Raw genomic sequence first — 20,897 nt, 5'->3', positions numbered from 1 at the left:
TTGGGCCCGGAATCGGACTTGGAGCCAACTTGAGCAGCGCTGGCCAAGCCAGCCAAGCGAACTGTCAATTATAACCAATCGCACACCAAGTGCACATTAAACCCTATCAACTGTTTTTGTAATTTATTGTTCGCCTGGGTTTTTTCTCTCTCTCCTCGCTTCTCCGCCTGCCGCGTCTGCTTCTCATTTCTAAAGTTGCAAGTTTTGCAGTCGCATTTGGTGCGAGATCCGCATTGCACATTGCACACACAGCACACGCTGGCACACTGTTCTGCACAGTGGGCTAAATCCCATTGTGAATACCAACCTAGGCTGGTTTTACTGCCAAATAAACCAAGATTTATATACATTAAGTGTTAACTTTTTAAGTTAACTATCAGTTTTCGGACACTTAATGGATTGACTTAGTTTTTTTTGTGATTTCTTAAACACAGGCGATTAGGTTTATTATATTTTCCCTAACAATCTGTCTGTCTTACATGTTTCATATCATCGTAAAAATAAAAACTTTTTGTTATTGAACAATTACTATCAGTTAAAAGTATTTCAGCTAAGTAATGGTTCTTATTTTTGACGATATCATATATCTGACAAATAAACCATATGATACTTTGGTTTATAGAATCTCTGTTACATTTTAAATTCATTTCAATTTGCTTGCACTATCATCACTTTCAGATACACACTCGCTTAGAGTAATTAGTTAAGCATCAATAACTTATTTTTTATCAGGTGTAATGAATGCTAAAAGTTATCCCTTTTCCCAACTGCTTTCCACCACGGTTCCCTCTCTCCATCGATGACTGCTTTTCTTGGCTTGGTCTGGGGACGATCTGGCCTCATCATAATTATCGCCGACTGCGACTGGGGCGGCACGTTCGACTACGCACACAAGTAGAGGGGGCTGAGGGGGGGGGTTTAGAAGGGGAAAGGGGAGGGGAAAGGTGGAGAGGGGAGGTTACTGGCTGCTCAACGTAAATCTAGCTAAGTCAAATGAGCAGTTTATGGCCACAGCGACGACCATTTGAAGACGCGCCAAAGGAGCCAGAGATGGAGGAGCCTGTCTATATAGCATCGCATCGCATCGCTTTGGATCGCATCGGATCGAATCTGCCGGGTGCCACTTGGGGGCAACATTCACTTTTTTTATTGCACCACTTTGGCAATAGGCACAAGTGTGATTTCAAATCTCTGGGTCGCCCGGTGTTTGCTGTTTGGTGGTGTTTGGTCTTTTGCTGCCTGCTGCCTGTTGCCTGTTCCCTGTGTGTTGCCAAAGCCAAATTGGCAGAAATATGAAGTCAGCGTGTGCATTTCGGTAAAAGCGGTGATTACACACACACACACAACCACACACTCATTCTCGTATAGTTAAGGATGTATATACTCGCTGTTGGACAGGAGAATGGTCATTTGGGAGACGAGAAATATATGACAGCCAGAGAGTTGCCACATAATGCGCATTAGCATACGCCACTATAGCATCCAGTTCCCTTCTCTCCGGATCCCCATTTTCTGATCTTCACTGTGGCCGCTGCTGCTGCTGCTGCTGCTGGACTTCCCTTTCCAGCAATAGCAAATGGGGCAAGCGGAAAGGCACAGTAACTGCAACAGAAACAAAAACAGAAACAGAAACAGAAACAGCGAACTGCAACAGCAAACAGCAAACAGCACTGTGGGCTGACGTTGATGGCCAGTTCAATTAAATGCCATCAATTTTAATAACGCGCCTGCCCGGACTAACGGACCTCAACCCGGGGCTTACTTTACCTGCCTCCCTCGAAAAGTACAGTTGAACTTCGGCAACTGAAACCGCCCCGTGTCAAAGTTTAACTCAATGGGAAAGGAACCTTTAATTACAGTGCCTAATGCTCCGTATTGAATATTATAGTGATGTTTATATTAACATTATTAATATTTTTATAGATCCAGTCGATATGGATTCTGTGTATGATTTCCCAAAACAGTACAAATCATATGGTTTATGGAAACTATATTTCCAAAAATTCTAGATACAACAGAAAAAGCTTAATGAACTCATAAAAAAAGTTTAAAATTGTGTGGAATTTTTTTTTTTACAATTTCAGGGCTTTTTATATGATTTCTATATATGGTAGGTAGGCAAGGGTTTCACTTAGCTAAGCCCTACTGTAGGTCTGCAACCTCTGTCTGCTACCTTGGGCACTATAACCCGGTGCTGGTGAAACAAAACGCTCGCTGGCATGGAAATTACAAATGCATCAAGCCAGGGCACACATGTGTAGACAGTCGCAAACGCACTTGAGGCACTTGAGGCTAAGAAACCAGCGGACCAGCGGACCATCGGACCGCCGGACAACGGACCCCATTCCCTGCTTGGCCGGTCAGTTTAGGCCTGGTTCAGTTTGGCTTGGTTTGGATGGTCTCGTTGTTGCTGTTGTTGCAGTTGTTGTTGCCGGCTGGCCGCCATGTGGCCCTCGGTCATGTGGAGTTTGCAGGCTTGACAAAGCACTTAAGCCTGGGTCACTTGTACAGTTCGCCCCTTTCCCCTTTCGCTTGGCTTTTGTTTTGGGGCTCTGACAAACGAGTTGCAACGCCAAGAAGAGTGAAAATTGAATGTGCTTAGCAGGCATAAAAAGAGGGATGCCTCCGGGTTAAATGGGATAAATGTTAAATACTTTTTCAACATGCTCTCGGGATTTAATTTTTCAATTTTTGGGAATGTACTTTCAGGCAAACTTTTATGACTTGTTTAAAAATTTCTAAAACTTACTGAAACAAAAAGCTATAACTTAAAAATAAATACTAAAATTTATTCTTCTATAAAAGTACGTATCAATGATTTTGTCATTCAAAGCTTTGAATATTTTTTTCTTGTTTCAAGCCTCATATATCCATTATAGATGCAATATTTTATGTCCATATTGCGAATAAAAATTACCTAATACTCCATATGCAACATGCCTCACTTTTTTACGAGATTTATTTAAGCACCGTTATAAAAGCATTTTAATTTCTTTTTTATGTGCCTCCTAAACAATGCTTCGAATTACATAGATTTGAGCTACATAAATGTATTGAAAGAAACTATCAAATGCGTGAGAATCAAAATTTGAAATTGGCAATCAAATCCACACATAAAATAGTTGACTTCTTTATCTCTGCATCTCCTTTATCTCAAATTGAATTGAATTTTGTAATTCAATTTTAAAATTGCTTAAAATTCCCAATTTCAAATCGTGAATCCTTCGACGACTAACAATCAAATAAGTTAACCAAATCCAGAAAATGAAGAATCCGCAGAACGCTAGATCAAATAATTCGGCAGGAAAAGAGCAAAAAAAAAATCTTAAGGCAGGACAAGTGGCCAAGTGGAGTGGCAAGCTTGAGGAAACTTCTCAGCGATTTCGGTTTGCTCTGCGGAGTGGAGCACCCTTCAAAATGGGGAACCGGTGGGGCTTTTGGCGACCAGCAGCAGCAGCAGCTGCAGTTTGGCTGGCAATTGATGTTGATGTCGCGGGCGCCAAAATCGACACACTTGTCCCAACAGAAACTGCAACTGCAACTGGAACTACAAATGCAACTGCAACTGCAACTGGCAGCCGAAAGTGGCAGTCGTCGTCGTCGTCTGGAGCACAGAGTACAGGTTAAATGGATCACGACTGCACGGATTCGCTGTCCGTCTGAATCGGAATCCGCGTCTTCAAGACTTCGACTCTTGGAGTCTTTGGAGTCTTTAAGTTTCCGTCCGTTCGTCGCCGCTGTCTGCCGGCCATAAAATACGCGACATGCAAACGTTTTTGATGCAATGAGGCGGTCGAACGAAATTAGGAAATTGTGTAAAGACTCTCGACTGACAAGCCAAAGTTTTCCCGGCCGCCTGTTTCCCTGTTTTTTTTTATTACCTACATGTCTTGCAGTGGCATAGTTTTGTTCTGATTTTGAAATTTGAGATTGAAAATGTTTTAAAGATTGAGCATATTTTTTATTCTTACAATATTAGAAATTCATAATACAGTATCAACAATCTAAAGTTTCTTAAGACTTTTTTCAAGATTATGATGATTTTTCTAGAGTTCTGATAGATTGTTCTGATAAGGAATAAAAAAATGTATCTTTCTCAATATTAAATCTATCAAAAGTTCTTTAATGATTATTATAAGCCATTTTTTCAACAGCTCGAATTATTGATTAATATTTTATCTAAAGGGATCGCAAATCTCATTAACTCCCTTGGTTTTTCCAGGGTATCAAAACATTCGTCCTATTAAATTAGTCGAGGCTGCCTGATTTTTTGTTGTCTGGTAACTTGGTTCAGTTTGCGGTTCATTTACGAGTCTCATTAGGCATTGGCGGCCATAAAGTGGCCCCGCCATTTTGGCCATTTTGTTAACCGAATCTCAATTGGTTTTCCCAACCGCTCAACCACACCCCCCTTCATCTTCTTCGTCTTCTTCACTTGCAGCGAGCACTTCGCATGGCAGCAGCAGCAGTGGCAGTGGCAGCTGTAAATCCTCGTCGGCCAGCAAGGCAATTGGCTACAGCAATGGCAAGCAGAGTGGGTCCTCCGGCTCGTCCTCGTCCTCGGGCTTTGGAGCGGGAACAGCTGGTGCCGCCTCGTTGGGGGCCTTTGCCCGCCAGCAACATCAGCAGCTGCAGCAGCAACATCAGACGACGCAGCAGCAACAACAACTTTATGCCTCCGGTGTGTCCAAGTTGCCATTCTCGCCGTTCTTCGCGGCCTCGCCATTCTTTTTCACCTATCGACGGATCAGTGGCGGCGGAAGTGGCAGCGGCGGTATCAAGCAGGAGGACAACAACAACAGCTGCAGCTACAACAACGGCAGCAATAGCGGTGGTGCAGGATCCGCGGGGAGCAGCATGCAGGACTACGATCGCAAGTTCTCGCTGTTGAGTCTCTTCAAGAATCCCTATAAGTTCGGAGATGGTCAGGCTACGAGAAAGTCCTCGCCCACTGGCGGCTCCAGCAAATCCTTGGCCGGATCGGGCTGCTCCTCCTCGCCGAGTTGGAAGAGCTATGCGGGATCGGGATCGCCCCATGCCGCCTTAAATCCCGCCTTCGGTGGCATGGCTTTGGGGGCGACGCGCAAGGACAGCAGCAGCTTCAGTGGCATCAATTTCGGCGGAGGGGGCTCCGCCTTCGGGCGATCCTCCTCCTCGGACTCGGCGGCCAACAACGGCTACAATGATCTCTCCAAGAACCGCAAGGTGCACAAGTGCGACACCGAAGGATGCGACAAGGTGTACACGAAGAGTTCGCACCTTAAGGCGCACAAAAGAACGCACACAGGTGAGGGTCTCAGTTGGCTGTACTTAAAAATATATTTAATTTTTGATTATTCATTAAAAAGAACAGAAATCTGTTTAAGCTTACTATCTTTACGAGTCTTAATTGATAACAACATTATTGATCACCTTTAAAAAACCTAAAACTATAAAACTATTTGTAAACTGATTCTGGTTTTAAGTGGCATACTTCTTAATTTAAATCAAATGATACAACTTTTAAATAACCTGTTTGGTCGATAATATTGTTTTAATAAATTTATTTTGAATAGTTATTTGGAACGAAATTAAAAAGTAAACAAAGCAAATCCAATACGTGAATTGGTGATGCAAAATCCTATAAAAAGATTAAGTGGAATCGGGTATTAAAATTAAAAGTATCAACTTAATACCTTTAGATATGTTTAATATTACCAGAAAGAGAAATAAGTAGCTAGATTCTAATATTGATTAAATTTAAGTTGGTGTTGCTCTGTACTTATGAATATTTTGTATAGGTAAAACCACTTAATTAACCCCAAACCCATCTCAATCTCTCAATCTTCCCCAGGCGAGAAGCCGTATGTGTGCACGTGGGAGGGCTGCATCTGGCGGTTCGCCCGATCCGATGAGCTGACCCGCCACTACCGGAAGCACACGGGCGTGAAGCCGTTCCGCTGCCAACTGTGCACCCGGAGCTTCAGCCGCTCGGACCACCTGTCGCTGCACATGCGCCGCCACTGAGGAACTGCGACTGCCGATCTGGCCATACATACTCGTACTCGTATTCACACTGGTACTCATGCGAGTACTCATCCGGGTACTCGTACTCACATCCGAGAATACTCATCCGAGATGCTGCGGGAAAGCAGCTCTTTATTATTTATATGCACTCGAACCACTTCCATTGATCATTCGCTGAGACCAGATCAGATATTCCATATCGCCTAAGTAGCTCAATTTTGATTTTAAGAGGGCTCAAAGCCCAATTTAGATTTAGTTAAACTGTAGTTACAGGGCGGAAAGATTTGTAAAATTTTTCACATTTTAAGCCCAGAGACAATTGCCTTCAGAAGCCAAGTTAACAAAGTGGATTAATACCTACTATATATATATATAAATATAGATAAATATCTGCATAGTTAAATATACATATTTTTAGAGATAGTTTTGGATTGGTGCTAGCAACTTGCGTGTACATAGATCTAGATAAACATTTACAGCCTAGTTCGATAAGAAGAAGTTTAACTAATTTTAGATCAAATTTTTATTGGTTATTAAGTAGAAAATTGTATACAAAAAAAGAACTACAAAAGAGGCAAAACAACCGGAAGAGCCAAGCAAAGCAATATTTATCTGAATAGAAATTCTCTCATCTGTAGGATATCTTAAACATTTTGTACTATACGCATATGATGTGATAGTTGTTGAGGATTTTGGCCAAGGGGATTGGAGAGAGAGTATACTTGCTCACTAGTAAATTCCATTTATTCTTAATCACTACGTTTCAATTATACTTCTTTTATTTTATTTCATTCTGTAATCGCTTTTCTCTTATGTGCTATAAAATTAAAACTGTAACACAATGTGCTTAACAATTAAAAGGAAGTTAACATAAATATTATGTCACGAAGATACACATTTTTTAAATGTTCCTTTTTGTTTTATGCGAATGTCTTTAATTTAAAAAACTTACATTAAATTCAAATTAATGACAAGACAATATTTTTTAGGATGTTTAAAAGACAAATTGTAAATTGAATATATTTTCTGCTAAAGCATTAAATAAACAATTAAAATATTTCATATTTCTGGTTATCTATAAATACATTCCAAACTGCCTTATAGCTCCGAAACGCACTGTACTCCCTGGCGAGCCCCAAAAGCAATTTGCCTCATACCAACTGTCATCATAGATTTTAGCACACTCACAGACAAACACATAAGAGCTAAACAAATTGTATTATTTTTTGAGAAATAAAAGAAAAGCGAATACTTTTTTGTACCAAACGAAGCCTTGGAAGCCGTGCTCATTACGGGGGATCGCTGGCCAAATCCGCATCCGCGTCCTCATCCTCATCCACATCCACATCCGCGTCCTCATCCGCCGAGCATTTTCATTTGAATGAAAAATCAATTGGCGCACAATGGGGCTGCGGACTGCGGACTGCGGACTGTGGACTACAGTTTGCCCCACAAGTGTGCCCCTGGGTTCCCCATTGCCGCACAAAGATGTGTGGCAAGTTGTCAGCGACTGCCGGGCCGCCTTTTGCTTTTTGGCTTTGGCTGTGACTGTGGCTGTGGCTTTTGTGCCACGGCACGCACTCCTTTGGCCAATTGTCCAGGGGAGTATTGTCGTCGTTTGTCGTTTTGCAACTTTGCAGCGTACAACTGCGCGTTGTTTGCAATAATAAAGATGACAAATTTCTCGTCATTTGTAATTTCAATGCGAAATGCCGGAGCTTTGGAGCACTGGGAGCTGGATCTTTGGGCCTGGCTAATACGCATAACTGGTTACCTAGATGGCTTGGCCCGACTTCGGATTGGATGACACCTGCAGCGGAAATCAGTGCATGAATAACGCTCTCGGTCATTAAGGCACAATTGTGAAATATTACGCATACGCCATGGCAATTTATTGGTAAATTAATAACCGAATTCAAGACACCGACACAGTAGCGACTGCTACTGCTACTGCCTTTATTTTTTATATTTTTTTTTACTATTTTTTCCGCTCCCAACTGCGCTTGGTGGTGTTGCCGTCACCGCGTTTAGCATAAAGGTTAGACAAATATAACAGACCGGTTTTTTGGGTTAATTAATATGCCTTGGGTCAGGTCAATATTGCGGCGATACAAACTCTTGAATGCTGGCTGCTGGAGGATGGACTCGGATGCCAGTGGCCGGTGGGCCGGGGAGGTCAGGTTTAATGACCCAAACGCATATGCAAATGAGTAAAAGTAAATAAAGTGAGAAGGTGCCTTAATTAACGCTGATCGACGCTGCGAATGCCCTGCAGCTTCCGTTGGGCAATTCTTTTGTGCCGAGGCAATCCGAAAATGGGGATATACCCATGGGAAAGAGTTTAGGATACCGATATGTTGATTGACAATGAGGTGAGTAATGTTGGATCGATTTACGTTGATAAAAAATGGGTTAAAAGAGGTAAGCAAGATTAATTTGGTATTACAAATCACACAATTTTGCAAGCTCTTTGAGCAGTCATTACAGCCTGACATTAATCCATTTGTAACTTATTCAATCACAAACTTTAAGCTATCGTTAAATAACAGTTTTGCAAATATTTTATGAGTCATATTACTTGATTTCATTATATCGCACATACCCCATGCCATCCAGTGGACAAATATCTACTGAATACATTTAGATAAGCATTGAAATCACAACGCCGCTCATTAAAAACCAATAAAGTCGCGTTGCGCTGCAGCCAGCAAACGCTGTCCATCAATTGCGGGAATTGGCGGAGATCGAGGATGAGGAGGTGGATGGGGCCACTTGAATCTGGGAGCGGGAACTGCAGATGTGTGGCTCAGGCTGTCGGCAGCTGTCCATCAGACAAAAAGCGCTCCAATAACCAAATCGACCGGCCAGCAATTGAAGGAGTCTGAAAGCAGGGGATTTTCAACTTGCAGCCTGGATCTCTTTAAGTTGGGCCTCGCATCCACATTCATCTTTACAGAGAGAATAATTTAGTTGCCTTATAAATATTATGAAAATTTCAATAAGTTTATAATACACGTTTAAAGGTATGAACAAAAAATAATTAAAATTAATATAATATATTGGTTGTTTATATTTTGCTACATTTTCTAATAAGTACCTAAACATAACAATCTTTTGAAATGAATATTAGATGGAAAAGTAAATAAAAATACAATTGTGTTGGGATTTGTTTTGAATTAATATAAAGCCTCTTATTATTTCTATTGATTTTCATCAAATTTCTTGCTTCGAATTCATGAAAAATAAAATGTATGAAGCTGATTCCCAGTGCACTTAGCCATCGACATCCATTTTTAATTTATTGTTATGCCTTTCTGCTGCCTTTTGGCTGCCGCAGATGCAGTTTTGGGCAGGAGATGGAGCAGTAGATGGAGCAGAGCAGTTTGGAGCTGCTCGGAGCTGCTGGTCGTCAGGTCATGTGCAATTTATGAAACGGCTTTGCATTGGCCGCGGCCTGATTTTTGAGACACATTTGGATGACTGTCGCAACGGCGGCAACTGCTGCAAACTGCGGCAACTGCGGGTTTCTGCTGCTGCTGCTGCTTCGGCTGCCGCTTCTGTCCGTTTGATTTGTGATCGATTGTGTGTCGTTAGTTTGCGACATGGGGCATGAAATCTTTGACACCTAACGGTAAACGAACGGGCCGCGAGACCTCGGATCACAGCAGTGGGTGCACCACCCCCCTCCCCCTTCCCTTTTATCACCCCTTTTCGATCCCTGTCCACGCGGCATTAAATTGGAACGATGATGCCGGGGCAGCAGCAGCAGCAGTTGTCAGTTAGCCAAAGTGTTTGGCAGTTTTGCCATTTATTTTACAGGTGAGTGAGCATAATGGACAGTTGCCCGTCGCAGCAGTTGCAAGTTGCAAGTTGCTGGTTGTTGGTTGTTTGGTTGTTGGTTTGCTGGTTGCAAGTTGCCAGTTTGCCAGTTGACGGTCGGCGGTACATGCTGTGCGCTTTGGCTCAATTAAAAATGGAATCGTCTGGAGGAGGTCGCCTCATTTGACAATTGCCCGATCCCAAATACAGGCAAATAACCGTTTTGTGCCTGTCTTCGCTTTGGCTTTCTTCCTTCCTTCAGTCTTCCCCCTTCCAAATTTCTCCCCCTTCTTTTTATGTGGCTGTCGCTCGCAGTCCCATGTTTAATTTTGTTAAGCAAAAATGCTGGAAATTAAAATTCCCATCACACCATAAAACCCATAAATCATCTTTTATCTAAGCGAGTCTATCGGCGCATGTGAGCGCGCGCCAACTTCGGTTCGGGTTCGTTCAGGAAAAACCACAGCAGTAAAAAAAAAACAACAGAAAGAAAACCACCAGCGAACGTGGCTAAATGTACTCGAGATGCTGCCTGGGACGCGATTGGGAACCTGCTCGTACCTCTCCTGCCTTAATGAGAATTTAATATTTTTCAATAAAAATTTGTAAAAGGCGCGTTAGCTGCTTGTCCCGGCCAACCGAAGGCATCCTCTCACCGAAAACCCCGCCACTTTTTTCGGTGGGGGCGGCGGTGGGGCGGCGCACATTTGCCATGTGTGTCTTGGCTATTAACGCACTTTTGTTTGTGGCCATCGGCCATTGGGCTTTGGCCGTGGCCTGGCTAAGGAGATCGCGCCGCGAGTGAATCTCCGGCCCGAAACGATGATTGCCGGTTGAGAAACGCAGCGTTGCAAACGCAGAGTTGCAGTGGCCGAGACGCAGAGTTGCAGGGGCAGGGTTGCACTGAGGCAGAGGCAGAGGCAGCGGCAGAAGCAGAGGCAGAGGCGTCGTTTGCTGCAAGGGGGCGGTGCATTACAGGGGTCTTTAAGGTGGCTCAAACAACTTTTATGATCCTGTACGAAGCATGTTGTAATTGCGGGTATTATATTTGTATTTATAGTTTGTTTTGCAGTTATTGAAAGGAGGTTCTTGTTAATAAAACCGCAATATATGGTAAGTGAAATGGGAGAGGAACTAGGTAATCGAGTTATATTAGAGAACATTACTTTTGCTCGGTATGTTTAAATTTTATAGAACTTTACAGAAAAGGGGATAGTTAAATATGCAATATTTTCTTATGATCTTTTTTGTTAACGAAGAAAAATTTGTATTTTGATGACCGTCCTGCTATGTAAAATAAAATCTTTTAAAACATTTCCTTATTTTAAAGTTTTATTATATAGGTTTCCATTAGTACTCAAAATATAAAACCCTTTAAATGTGAGATGTCCGCCTCTGTTCCTTAGCTTGTCTTTGTTTTGTTTGTCTTGTTTATTGCATTGAACTGGAGTTTTTGTATCCTTGCTGCAGACTTTGAAGCAGTTCCCGGCCCATTTTTCGACGCAGATCCTAGATCTTTTCTGGTATCTCCCTCTTGCAGTCTCACTTCTAGTCCCAGTTTTTATGCCCCAGCAAAGTCGATGTCCCTGCCCTTTGGAAGATGCACGTTGCATACAAAATTGGCTTCCCAAGCTGAACTTCGCGATTGAACTGACTATTTTCGAGCGGGTGAAACAAGGGACTCGAAATGCGGGACTCGGCCAAGAGTGTCAATTGTCAGTGGCTGTCGCCGTTTAGCCGTCTTGGCTGGGTCGAGGCCTTCTGGGCCTGGTCTTTGGCCATAAAGACGGCAACGACTTCAAGACTTCAAGTGGGCCTAGAAACCCAGCCCAACGGTGGCGGCGCGTGCAGACTGTGAGCCTGTTTTAATATGCCAACAATGACAATCAGCTGTCACCTCTGGTGCGCCATGTGTCTACGGTCTAGACTCTAGACGCGACTGCTGGCCAAAAGAAATTGCATGCAACAAGCGCGCTGATTGTGGCAACAAACTTGCGTTGCTCCACTGCCAGCGACAACAAATAAATATGTCATTTGGCTCATTATAAAGATAGCAAAAGTCTCTTTCTCCCTGGCCAGAACTGAGCTTGCATCTACCAATGTGCAACTTGCAACTAGCAACTGGGAACGTGCAACGTGCTGCATGCAGCATACAGCATACAGCATACAGCATGCGGCGTGCCCCCAGAGCTGCTGCGTCACATTTAAACGTTTAATGATAATTTATGAATGTTGTTGTTTTTTATTGCAACAACAATGCCGTAAACCAATAAATCTTAAGGATCACATAAATCTTGGCGCTAACTGAGACGGCGACTGCAGCGCCACCAACAACAGCAAAAACAAAAGCAACAACAACAACAACAACAAACAGCAGCAACGTCCGCAAAACAGAGCAACTTCCACTCACAACTTGCCACAAGTCGCGCAGATCCATTGACCAATTGGCCAAAACTGATATACCCTAATAACCGAAACGCACTCACAATTAACGGCTTTTAAGGAAGTAAAAGTATGGAGGGGAAGCTTTTAACCCTTGCCAAAAAGCTGCAGGATATAAATTAATTTTTACAGGTGAAATCTTTTTACTAGAGGATCCCTTGTGGGAAAGTTAATGCAAGGTGTAATCAATTGGGAAATAAAAGGTATAGAAGTATTCAAAGAATTTGCTAAATGTATATGTTTCTTTAAATAATATATATATAAATACATTTTTGTAAATCTATTAGTAAAATATTTGTTGAACAAAATAATTTAATAATAATAAAGAATTTCACGACAGAAAACAAAGGTAAAATTACCTTGGCTAAAAAAGATTACACATTTATCAAAACAGAAAAAAGTCTGATAAACGTACAGGATCCGTATGTTCCAAACTTTTTTCTTTTATTCCATCGATCCACCCACATTACCCAAGAATTTCTTGGCCAATTTCCACTGCTCTTGGCCACACGTTGGACCCGAGCTACCCCATCTCTTTGAAGGATATAAACAATAATTTGGTTCACTTGATCAAACGGCGGGAGTTGCTATTGACAGCTGCAAAACCTTGACGTCGCTGCCTGGCTGGTGGTGCGTGATTTGAGCGGTGCAATGTGGAGATACGGATGTGGTGCAGCGGTCGAGTGGTGCAGTGGTGCAGTGGTGCAGCGGTACGGTGGTGCCCTCCTGCGGTGCCTGGCTTTGTGGTCTTCTAATGTGTTAATAGGAACCGTCCGCTGATGCGGCGACTGCAACTGCGACTCTGGGGGAGATTGCTCAATTGTTTTTGCTTTTTAGAAAGGCCTCTGGTGTAGGCTAATTTTTTTTGTGCCGCCAGCCAGCTAGTATTGGATTTAATTTAATTTTTGTGCTTTTCATGCTTCGTTAACATATTTTGCTTATAAGGATTTCCCGCGAGCAGCAAAAAGAAATCACAACTGATCAGTGAACATGCCGCCAGGCAGCAACTTTTGCTGCTGCTGCTGCTGCAGCGGCTTCATTGTTGCTGCAGGTGCATGTTGCCCCAACAATGCCATAAATTGTGACATTGGTTTTTGCTTCCCCCCTTTATCTATTTTGGTCCCCCAACTCCCCCTCTTCAATATAAAACACACACACACACACTCACAAACACACTGAGATCTGGTGACCAAGAGCAAAAAGTTAAACCTGGCTAATTCTTTTTGTAGTCCAGACCGCTGCAGGGGCAAAAAAGCTTAGAACGAGTTTTGGCATTTACGACTCACTCACTCTGGGATCTGCACCACCCCCTCTGCCGCCCCTCCCCCCATCACCCCCCACCAGCAAAGTGGAGTTTGTGCGGCAGTAGCCAACTGCCACCGCCGCTTTTTTCTGTTCTCGTTGTTGTCGCTTGCCGCTTGCCGCATTATGTTGCTGCTTAATTGGTTATAAATTAATTAAACGTCGATTAATAATCCGGCTTCTTGTCAGTTAAAGCCGCCGTCGTCGACGTCGACGACGTTGGTTAGTTGTAGGTTCTGGGCTTGGGAACAAGAACGCTGCATTGGTAGCAGCTAAACACTGTGAAGAATTCAGTAAGATTTTGGTTTGATAAATTACAAAGATTTATTAAATTGTTTCTCTTTTTCTTAACTGTTGTCATATCCCAAAAGTTGATCATTTCTTAGCGTAATAAAATATTCATTTAATTAATTGTTTCTATCCGTGGATTCGGTGCATTTTTCGTTGTAATTAAATATATAAATTATTAAGTAAGGAAAGCAAACAAAGTTGACTAAAAAACTAGTGATCATAAACACTTATAGATTACGAAAATTATTATAACAAAAAATGTTGATTAAGTGATTAAGAATTCATATATCTGTCTTATATATCAGTCAAAAGTTGTATCATTATAATAGTGTTTTTATATATTATATGTACAAACAACATTTTTAGAGGTAATAAAAGTCTAGAAGATCATGAACCATTAAAAAGAACTCTTAATACTTAAATAATTTTAAGACATTCTTAATATATATTTCTTGCTTTAAGTTTCTGATCAGTTTTTTAATGAATCCATTAATTTACTTACACTTTTCTCCCTCTGTAGCAGCAACAAATAACCATGGGCAGTGTCCAAGTACCAGCTTAAGTCTCGCACACACTCATGTGATGAGTTGGCAATAATGAACTTGTTGTTGTCGCTGGCTTGAACTTTGTGTAGAAGCCAGAACAGCAGCAGCAGCAACAGCAACAGCAACAACAAGATCGGGCACAGCAGCAACATCAGGCAACACAGCAGCAACAAGAACTCATTAATGGGACTAGACACCGGGTTTCACCCGGAGTATCGATGACCATTTGGGCGTTTGGGTTCAGCAACTGCTGTCAGCCGCTTGTCAACGTTCTTTTACTCTTTTGCTCTTTGGCAACTGGCCAACAAAAAGGTTACGGGTTAACAGCTGAAGGGAAATATGAGAGTCTCCCGGCAAGCAATTCAATAATTGGAAAAACGCCGATGCCATAACTGAAATGTTTGCTGTGCGCTCGCGAACAAATTAAAATAAATTAATTATTCAGTGAAAAGCTGAACACGAACAGGGGCGCACTCACTGCTGGCTGCACTAATAGATGAATTGTAAATGAGTCGTTAAAGGAACCAGGGCAGATGATGAAATATACGATGCATTTATTTATGGAACAATTTGTTGAGAATCTTGTTGAATTAAATAAGAGCCAAATGCGGACAAAGAGTGGGAGTGAACCAAAAAGTGGCGTGAAGAAAAAGGTGTAACTGAGCTATTTAATTGCAAAATGTAACCAGCAGATACGAAATTGTTTCGTGGTCTTTTAACTGACAAGGTAAGTAACTGTAGCTAAATCATTTGTTACACGTTTAAAGGATTTTAAGTTAGCTTTTTGTGCCTTTTCACTTTCACTTTTTTTACTTTTACAGAATTTAAATTTTTTGGATAGTGGGTTGTACAATAAAAATAGTAAAGTGTTGTCAAATTATATAAACAGATTTAAGAACATCTTCAAAAATGTAATGTTATGTTAATAAAATAATCTTTTGAATGGATTACTTATTGTTAACTTTAAGATCTGATTAAAATTAGAAAAGATCTGGACTTAAAAGTAGTGAAATTTGTTCGATTTTTAGCAAGCCCATCATTAACATATAGGCAGTTGGTTAGGCAATTGAATTACAGGCGTTTTGAGGTATGCCACTTTAAAATCGGATTAAAATTTGAAAAGACTTAGAATTCGTCAACTTTGGTCAATTTTCATCAAACCCATTTTTTTTGGAAATTTCGAAAGGGGATACCACGGATATTTTAATATTATATGTAATATGTTACTGTAAAAGTGCAATTGCTTTATCAGCATTTGCCATGTTTTTTTGCCAATCCACCTGCTTTTTGACTCTCACTATCCGGTTGGCCTTCCTGCTGTTGTTTTCCCTCCAAATCCTCCACTTCACCCAGTTTTCCTCCATGCGAAGGCATTCCCTTCTGTTCTGGGACTGACCCACTCCATCGCCATTCCATCGCCAGCACCTGAGGCAAAATGAACACTCTAATCTGACAGGTATTTGATTTGATTTACCAAATAAAGAGAGAGAGGGGGATGGCGAGAGGCGTGCTAGAGGGAGAGAGAATGCAAATATTTACACCCTATTGTGCTTTGTGCTGTGTGTATTTGTAGTTCATTTCAGCACTTCACAACCACATCCACATCCACTCGAGGCGACATCCAAGTGATGCCTTTTGTTGATCGAGTGCTTGCCAAGCACTTCACTCTCTCCGTCTCCCTCTCGCCCTTGCTATTTCCCTCTCCCTCCCACCGACTGGTGGGCTGCCGGACAACGGTGAACTGCTACAGATATTCCAATGCTACTTTACCGCTCACGAAAAGTGTTTCTCGGGGTTTCTGTTTTATTTTTTTTTTTTGCTGCTTGCTGGGCAGTGGCGATTAAATCACGGTCCAGCCCCGAAGAAGGCCACCGAAGATTTGTGCACTGAGAAAAAAAATCGAAAGTAATTTTTATCTATCAGTTAAGTATGGTACATGTAAGTAATTAATGTCACTCAAGAAATATTTCTTTAATTTTTAACCAAAGATATGTTTTGTACGGAATAAATTAATTTTAAATCTGAAAGTAGAAAGTTGTCTTAATTTTATAAGGTTTTTAATATAGGAGTCCAAAATTTATAATTTAACTTATCATTTAATAAATCCTAAAAATGCTATGATATTGTTTTCATGTTACATACTAATACCCTAAAAAACGGTCACTAATCATTATTTGGAACTTATTTTCTTTGTGTGTACCCCTCCACATTGCCCCCTCCCCCTTCTCGGAGTATCTTTTGTGTGGGCAAGTCAAGTGCCGAATGGTCGAATGCTCTTCAACCCATTGTTAACCCATAGACGGGTCGCGTAATGATCCAGAAACCGTCGGCAGCCGAAGCTTCTTTCTCACGTTTAGCGCCTGGGCCTAGGCAATGGCCAAAAACAATTCCCGGACTGGCTAACAAGTGCCGACCATTCGGCCAACACACACAGATACACACACACACACACGCATACCATCTCACAGCAGGAGAAAACACGAGCTGTAAAACGTCAAAATATACGAGCACAGAGCGATTTAAACTGTCAACGCAGCCGTAAACATTGTCAGTGGCAACTTGGACTTTTTTTAGGGGAGAGAGGGGAAAAAGGAGGAAAGAGGGGGAAGAAAAGGGGCCCCTGGCCAAAACTGGAACCATGGCGTGCTCGGCTACTTGTTGCCTCAAATTTGCTTATGAGCAGGCCAAAAACAACCGGCCAAGCCGAGCTGCACTCTGCTCCGAAGTCTGTGGCCAGCTCTAATGTGGCTCGTAAATCCTGGCCAAAACGGCTAGCTGGCTGCTAGCCTCGTTTTTGGACCCGGCCTGATGGATGTTGTGATGCGGCTGGGGCGGCACTTGGCCAGATTTACGCCCCGCAATTAACGTTCTAATCGCCTCAATTTGTTTGGATGCCAGGGGAGGAAGGAGGGGGTGCCACAAAGAGCTTGATAATCAGCTCAAACAACCTACAAGTCAATTGAGAGTGTCAACCTGCTGATACTGCTGGCGACGACAGGGAAATCTAACAATTAATTAAAGTTGTGCATAAAATTAGTACGGTAATCTCTTTGACTTCGGCCGATATACGACCATTAGCTTAAGTGCTTTGTTAGTTCATTAAATGACTTCAAATTAAATGTAATATGTAATAATAATAATAATCAAAGTATATTATTAGGAATAGAATAGACATCCTTTCCTTTTTTGAGCATATGAATTTGAGGAAACATTTAACTCATTAGTTTATGTCCGGTATCCTATAATCTTATACATTTAATTTTTAAGATACATCTGTCCGAACTCTACATTGAATAATCAATAGGTATTAGTTATTTAAAGAATATTTTTATATTAAAAACAACATTTAGCGGTAAGTTCAAAATAAATACCCAAGTATAACTGAGTAAATATGGTTCAAATAAATTTCCTCATACTTATGCAGCTTAAACTTCATACTAACTTCTAATTAATTAAATAGAATTAGTTAAACTAAGTAACAAAATCTGATGATAATGTATTAACCAATAAACTTCAGAAAATACACAGTGGCGCCTAAGTCTTGAAGAGGCGACACATTTTGGAACTAAGAGATTTCTACATATATTTTACTTTTCAAATGTAAGATTTTCATTTTTTCAGTGGCGCCATGTTCATGTGAAGCGGATAAGTTCAGCAATTTCGTTAGTTATTAATGAAAAACCAAAAAAAAAAAGACCATAATATTTTAAAAATTAAAAAAAAAACGAATTTAAAATTAAGAAATAGTTTTTAATATATGTACATTTAATTTTATTTTTTATCCAAACATCAATTTTCGGTAGAAATGATGATTGTATAAGCTATGAAAACATGTAATTTGAAACCATTAAATACTTAACAATTAAGATCAATTTTTGATTATCACAATATCTTGATCCAAAGTAATCCCCTCTGAACAAACTCTTTTGGTCCCAACTTGGTAACAGAGCATTAACAGCGGTGTCCAACTGTCCATTAACTTCCCGACTGGCCTTTTGTGAACTCATTGCCGTTAAACAAATAAAAATAAACTAAGCGTAAATACTTAAGAAGAGAATAAATGCCACGAGAAGAGTTTGTCCTTTGTCCTGCGTCCACTAAGCTAAAACCCCCACCCCCTTCCCCCCGTAAAAGGACAATTGACCTTTTGGATTTTCCCCATTTTGGCCTACTCAATGCGTAAGTGGGGATAAAGGAGGTTGGGGATTCGGTTGTGGGGTGAGTGTGCTAAACTTTAAATTGTCCAATGCTACGTGCCCCGCATGCGGAGTTCATAAATCCAAGCGCTAAATGTAAACATCAACAGTTGCCCTGCAACAACAACAACAACAATAAGAACAAAAATAGAGGGGAAAACACCAACAACGATGGCAAAAACTTGCAAAGTTCAAACACAAACTAATGCAGCAGCAAAGGCAGGAACAAAAGCCAAGCGAGCCACACCCACCGCCCTCTGTTGGCCATCCCTTTGCTACCAACTCTCTCTCCCTCCTTTTGGCCAAGCCACTTTCACCGTTGTTTTTGTTGCCATTCTCGCACTGGTTATTATTGTTGTTGCTGGTGTGCTTAATGCGCGACGGCCAGATGCGTGTGTGTGTGTGTGGGTGAGTGTGTGTGTGCACAAAGAAAAACATGAACTAAATTTGCAAATCAAGATTAACTGTTAAACATTTCACTTCATAGAGAAAATATTAAAAGAAAAATGTACAACTACTTTAGATAAAAATAAGTATAAGGATATATTTTCTATAAATTATTGCAAGATAAGATTATTGCAAACCGAGGTGGCAACTGACTGGAGTGTTTGGTATAATAATATTAAATCTATTTAAGACCTTGAAAATTATAGATAAATGTTTGTATATATTATTATTCTTGATAAAAATTATAGATAAATGTTTGTATATATTATTATTCTTGATAATCTGAATTAAATTGATCTAAGCTATGACTACAAAAAAAAAAAAAACAAATAGGATTATCTATTCAGCAAGCCGAACTGGCATCTAAACATTTTTTTTTGGCAAGTGCATGTGCGATATGGGGGTGTTGGTGTTAGCTGTTTGGGCTTTCGGGCTAGAAGCAGCACACTTCTCCGGCAGGTCAGGCAAGTTAAGGCATGGAAGGCAAGTAAAATAAAATAAACTTCAGTTTTGTTTTCGTTTGTCGTATAAGCAATGGCTTAAAGCTTTAGCCTGCTTCCACCCCCAAACTGGTTCTTGGCCCAAACGCATGTGGCCGGTGGTAATGACCTCCCATCACAAACACACACACACATAAACGCTTGTTGCACTTGCCAAGGGTTAAGTTCCGATAATTATGGATGCAAAAGTAGAGCGAAAAAACGAAACTGGAAGTGTACAGCAATCCACACAGCAGTAAATGTGTGGCATGCCACATTTAAAGCTGTTTACCTTTTTTGCTGCATTGCCAAATTCCCAATTGGGGGAAATTTTAATTGCTTTATCTAAACCAAAGTTGAACTAATTTAAAATTAAATTTTGACATGTTTATTTATAAGGGGAATTGGATATATTTTCTAAAAAAAAAGAGTTTTGAGATTTCAATTAGGTCCATTTATGGTTAAGCTAATTATCTATCTGTATTTATTTGATAGAATTTTCAATCACATAAGTGTCCCAAATTTAAGCTATAATTCCCTCTGCGAAATAAATTACAATTTTCGAATAAACAGTATATTCGTATTTTTAATCAGATCTCCGAAACCTGTCTATATTTATTTATTGAAACGTAAATGCCGCAAATCGAGCTTTTAAATGTACATTCCTCATTAAATCGCCTATCGAAGTGAAATTAAGCACTATCTAATCTGCACTTTTGAGTGGTTTAGATGAGTTCCAGATCTGAATTGGCCAATTCAATGAAATACGACTCTATCTGGTCTACAGATAACGCGTTAGGTGCAATTAAATATACGAGTGTCTTAAATCAAATCGAACAACTCGTTTCGGTCATACAAATCGTATTAATTTTGATTAATTAGGAGAGTGTTAAACAATTTCATCACACTTTCATGAAAAGAGAAACTGATGACTGCACCGGTTAAAATCAGTAATTAAAAGAAATTTTGTTTAAATGAGAAGTATAGACGCAATTGTAAGGCATACGTGCTTTTTTCATAATGTATTTACATTGGCTTTGTTATTTGACTATTTTCAATAAATTTATTTGTGCATGCAGCTTGTAATTTGCCAAGTATTTGTTTATTTTAGTTTTAATTGCGACTTTTGCAGTGTTCAGTTGAATGAATTTAAAGGTTCGGGTTATTTCCATTTCAGTTGCCTTGTGATTTTCTTTCTGTTTATTGCGCCTCTAAGAAACTTTCATTTCAAATCAATATGTATTCCATTCCTTTGTCTTCGACTGCAGTTATATAATCAAGTTAACAGGTGTCCAATGCCCGTGATAGTGGCTCCAACTATTTATGCCCAACTTTTTATGATTGTGTCTGCGTTTTATTCGGGGAGCTAC

The 20,897-nt window shown here is 40.6% G+C and overlaps 1 protein-coding gene across 1 annotated transcript in view; it reads left to right on the top strand.

Moving 5' to 3' along the window:
* The window catches only part of LOC108096875 (Krueppel-like factor luna), a 39,069-nt gene extending 32,001 nt beyond the window's left edge, over positions 1–7,068 (top strand). The window contains exons 4-5 of the mRNA XM_017198808.2: positions 4,442–5,287; positions 5,834–7,068. Coding sequence (XP_017054297.1) covers positions 4,442–5,287; positions 5,834–6,006 — 1,019 coding nt within the window. The 3' untranslated portion in view covers positions 6,007–7,068. The remainder of the gene's footprint in view (positions 1–4,441; positions 5,288–5,833) is intronic.
* The last annotated feature ends 13,829 nt before the right edge of the window (positions 7,069–20,897 follow it).

Source organism: Drosophila ficusphila, unplaced genomic scaffold, assembly GCF_018152265.1.
Source record: "Drosophila ficusphila isolate 14025-0441.05 unplaced genomic scaffold, ASM1815226v1 contig_414, whole genome shotgun sequence".
NCBI classification, from domain to species: Eukaryota; Metazoa; Arthropoda; class Insecta; order Diptera; family Drosophilidae; genus Drosophila; species Drosophila ficusphila.
The sequence above is the reverse complement of the archived record's forward strand: the minus strand, read 5'-3'. Positions and strand labels throughout refer to the sequence as shown.